General features: G+C 54.9%; 1 protein-coding gene across 1 annotated transcript in view; it reads right to left on the bottom strand.

Annotated features, from left to right (window-relative positions):
• BSG (basigin (Ok blood group)) overlaps positions 1-966 on the bottom strand; it is an 11705-nt gene extending 10739 nt beyond the window's left edge. The window contains 1 exon segment of the mRNA XM_031063296.1: positions 526-966. Within this exon segment, the coding sequence (XP_030919156.1) occupies positions 526-628 (103 nt within the window). The 5' untranslated portion in view covers positions 629-966.
• Between the last annotated feature and the right edge of the window lie 3218 nt (positions 967-4184).

Raw genomic sequence — 4184 nt, 5'->3', positions numbered from 1 at the left:
CCTTCTGAAACATGGAGTCAGATCCTCGTCTCTTCCCTCATCCTCAGACCCCTGTGAACACCATCACAGGAACCCAGCCACATCCACAGGACAAGCAACACCACCAACACTCAGGTGTCACACAGACACGGCCATTTCAAAAACGGTTGCATCTCAGACCTCAAAGCAAGATTTGGTTTTTTTCCCCCACCAAGAGTCTGGGTTCACCAGCACGGAAGCGAGCTGAAAGCAGGGCTGCTGCAAGGAGAAGGAGCTGGATGAGCTGCAAGGAAGGGCTGCTGGTCAGTGGTGGTTGGGGAAGAGTCGACCACAGAATGAAGGCTTGGGGACAAGCAGCAGCTTCCAGGTTCTTTGGCTCCGGAAAAGGCGCGGGATGGCCGGAGGGCGAATTTTTTGATCGGGGAGAAGCCACAACCCTTTTTGAGCAGCGGGTCAAGTCACAGGTAGTGGGGGGTGAGCACGGCGGGAGACTCGAGACACCGGTGTCCGAGCAAAGTGCCAAGGCCTCGGCGTGTGGCCACTCACGTTCGATGACAAAAACGTTCGCCTGGGAACGGATCCACTTGACTTTGGGGCTCTTCGACAAGTGGTTGCGGTCGGGGTCGTTGCTGGCCCTGCACTCGTACATGCCCGAGTCGTCGGCCGTGAGGTTGGCGATGGAGATGGTGCTGGTGGAGTGCAGGTTGTAGGTGGCGTTGATTTTGACACGGTCCTGCCGTGCGCCATCCCAGAGCTGGGCATGGGTCTCATTGGGGTCGTTGCCCTCAAACCACCACTGGATCTCGGGGATGGGATTGCCAATCGCCTCGCAGTACAGCTCCACGCTGTCCTGAGCCAGTCTCTTTTGAGACAGCGGTGACTTTATAAAACCAGCTATGAGTTGGAGAGGTATTAGTGCAAAGTGTTAGTGCAAAGCAAGAACTCACCTTCCACCAGCAAAAACAACACTCTGCGGCTGAGAAGAGGCTGCAGGCTGTCTCCACATCAGTGTGCTCATCCCTCCCTCCCCTCCACACTCTGAGCTCTGCCTGGCTCGCTTGCATTCTGCATCTCCACTGCAAAACCAGCACTCAGTGCGTGCCACTATCCAAATTGCAAAACCAGCACTCAGTGAGTGCCACTATCCAAACTGCATCTCCCACCTGCTGTGAGGGACATCCCAAGGCCCCTAAGCACGATAAAACCACTCAAATTGTGTTTCAAGGGCTTATGCAGCCCCCACATTCCCCAGCCTGTGCTCTGGCAAGGTGCTGCACAGGTCACATCAGCGTGGAAGGCTGGGGACAGCAAGGCAGCAGGACCCTGAGCCCTCTCAGAGCCAGTTTAATTAAGACAACTGCAATGAGAAAAGAGCTTCAGAGAGCCCCTGTGGCTCCAGGAGGAACGTGTCTGTTCCCCCTCAGTGCACAGCCCCGGGCTGCCCTGACTGTAATTGGGAGCTGGCCGGGGTCCAGGCCCCCCCTTGCTGAGCCATGGCACAGCCACACGTACCAGCCACAGCCACACGGACCAGCCCACACCCTCCTTCCATCCCTCAGCCCCCCAAGGTGCCCAGCAGGAACCCCTGAGCACAACCCCGAGGTCAGAACTTTTTTTGGGAGAGGCGAAAATTCTCGCGGACCGCAAGATGTCACGAGGCAGGTGAGGAAACGTGTAAATTTGTTGTCATACAAACAGAGAAATCTGATTTTTCATCTCAGGCGAGACCAGCCTGCAGAGCTGAACTGGCAACCAACACACCAGAGGCACAGGCAGCAGCTGCAGGATGGAATTTGGGTGTTTTTCACTCTGCCCTCGCAGCCAGAGGGCTCAGTGCTGGAATCAGCCAGTCCAAAGGTTGGTTCCTATTGGAATTAAATACCTGCAGTGCAGCTGCCAAACAACCCTGGGGCTCCAGGGCAGCAGCCCCAGCCCCAGGAGCCCTTCCCAGGGCAGGCAGGAAGGGAGGCTCAGCAGCTCCACTTGGGGAAAAACCATCAGGCACAAGCAGAGCTCACTACGTGACCCACCCCAGCCAGATTTCAGGTGGAGTCGAGATTGAGACACATCCTTCCTGTACGAACAGGCATCCCAAGAACCTTCCAGGAATGAATTTGCTCAGTTAAAAGCACTTTGTGATTACACACAACCCTCCACGGATGCACCATGATGTACAGGCACAGAGGAACTGGGCTTAGGAGAAGTTTTTTGGGGGTTTTGAAAGCCTCAAGATGTTTTAACAGGAAATCCTAAGAGGAAGAAATCAGTGTTACAAACCCAAGCTTGCTCAAACTCAATAAAGACACAAGTTAGCCCATAAGCTAAGCTTGACTCCTAAAGAAATTAATTCCACATTTTTTTAAGGGAAAAGTAGCTTTTCCTACTCAAGCTTTGAAACTCTTGAGGAATAAGCAAGGCTGAAAGAGAAAGGATTCCTCGTTGTGGGGTGACTCCTAGAAGAAGGCAGACACGGATTTATCCAAGCAGGAGGTTCAGGGGCACCCAGAGATGTTATGGGATGGGGCTATCAGCTCGGTTCCACCCCCAGAACCATGCCAGAAGGGTTTTTTTCCACACCACAGACCTGTGATCAAACACTCCCAAGGCTGCCAAGCCCTGGAACTGCCCACAGCACTTTGTGTGAGCCCCGTCTGCTCCGAGCGCAGCCCGAATTAAAGCGGGAGCTGGTAAAGATCAAGGGGTTTTACAGCTACAAGGTGATTACTGTACGCTGACAAAATAAGCTCTGCAAGGTTATTTGCTCCGAGTTCGAGGGTGCCTCGTGCAGTTCAAACAGGTTAAAAGGCTCCAGCAAGCAGCAGCAAGCACCACTCACATTCCCATGGGATTAATGCCCTCCCTGGGCTCTCTGGGCTGGGGAAAATGCCTGTGGAGCCCGAGGCACAGGAGAATGGCCAGCACAAAACCACTGGGATCGATCAGGGCTGCTGCCACATTTCCCAGCGGGTGGGAGGCTCCAAGTGGGGCTCAGCTCCCAAAGCCCAGGGCCGAGCCCGGATGCCTCCCCGGGCACAGCGTTGGTATCTGAGCCAGCAGGACAGGCAGAGAGAGCAGATAACATTCTCCAGAGTCACCTTCAAACTAAAAACAACCTCTCCCCCCGCAGAGGGAGGAGTCCCCGGGGTGTTCACAGCAGTGGGACGTGCTCGGGGTGGCAGAGCCTGGCCAGAGCCCCGCTGGGTCCGTGTTCCTGCCCGGCCTGAGCTTTTGTTTCTCGGTTTGGGAAGGGGATCGTTGAGGATCTAACCCTTTTTTTGCCATTTAAAATAGCTATAAAAGCTGCCCTTAAGCTTTGCACAGCCAGGTCAAAGTCAGGGTCCCTCCCCCTGAGGCAGGCACAGAGTCCAGGCACAAACTGACCCACGCTCTGTGGAGCGAGCTGCTACCCAGGCTGCTCCATAAAACCAAACCTAAACACTGCTCAGAGGCCAAACCCCACTCTCCAGCCCCTAATCTCCATAAAACCAAGCCTAAACATTGCTCAGAGGCCAAACCCCACTCTCCAGCCCCCAGTGTGCTCCATAAAGCCAAACTTAAACACTCCTGAGAGGCCAAACCCCACTCTCCAGCCCCCAATCTGCTCCATAAGGCCAAGCCTAAACATTGCTCACAGGCTAAACTCCACTTTCCAGCCTCCAGTCTGGTCCATAAAGCCAAACCCCGTTCTCTAAACCCCACTCTGCTCCCTGGAGGCATCAGCACAGCTCCGCACCAAGCCCAGGCATGGCCAGGCAGGACATGGGCATTACACAACTGATGGGCCAGCTCGGTTTTTCCAGGGTTTTTCCCACCCAGGGCAGGAATTGCCTCCTCCCCATCCCACTGGTGCCAGTCCAGGCTGGAGGGTGATGCCAGGAACCCCTCAGAGCCAGAGAGAGCGGGATTTGGCCGAGCTGGGCAGCTCCAGGTGATAAATGTGAGGTTTAGAAGGAGAATTAAAACGCTGCAGAATTAAAACGCAATTCTGTAAAACGAAACTATTAGAGCACACGCTTTCCATGATCCACCCACTCCTTCAGTCTTAAGGTTCGGTTCCACCGGGCTGAATTAAGTGCGAATAGGGTACAAATCGTTTAAGAATTCAAAACACCGAGCAGCCAGCACCGGCGACCGAACCGAGCCTCTTCCATCCGCACCTGGGGCACGGGGAGAGCCCGGCCGGGGTCGCCGCGAGCTCCTCCCAC

Source organism: Geospiza fortis, unplaced genomic scaffold (assembly GCF_000277835.1).
Source record: "Geospiza fortis unplaced genomic scaffold, GeoFor_1.0 scaffold241, whole genome shotgun sequence".
In the NCBI taxonomy this organism is placed as follows: Eukaryota; Metazoa; Chordata; class Aves; order Passeriformes; family Thraupidae; genus Geospiza; species Geospiza fortis.
Note: the sequence above shows the minus strand (reverse complement) of the source record. Positions and strands in the feature narration are given on the sequence as shown.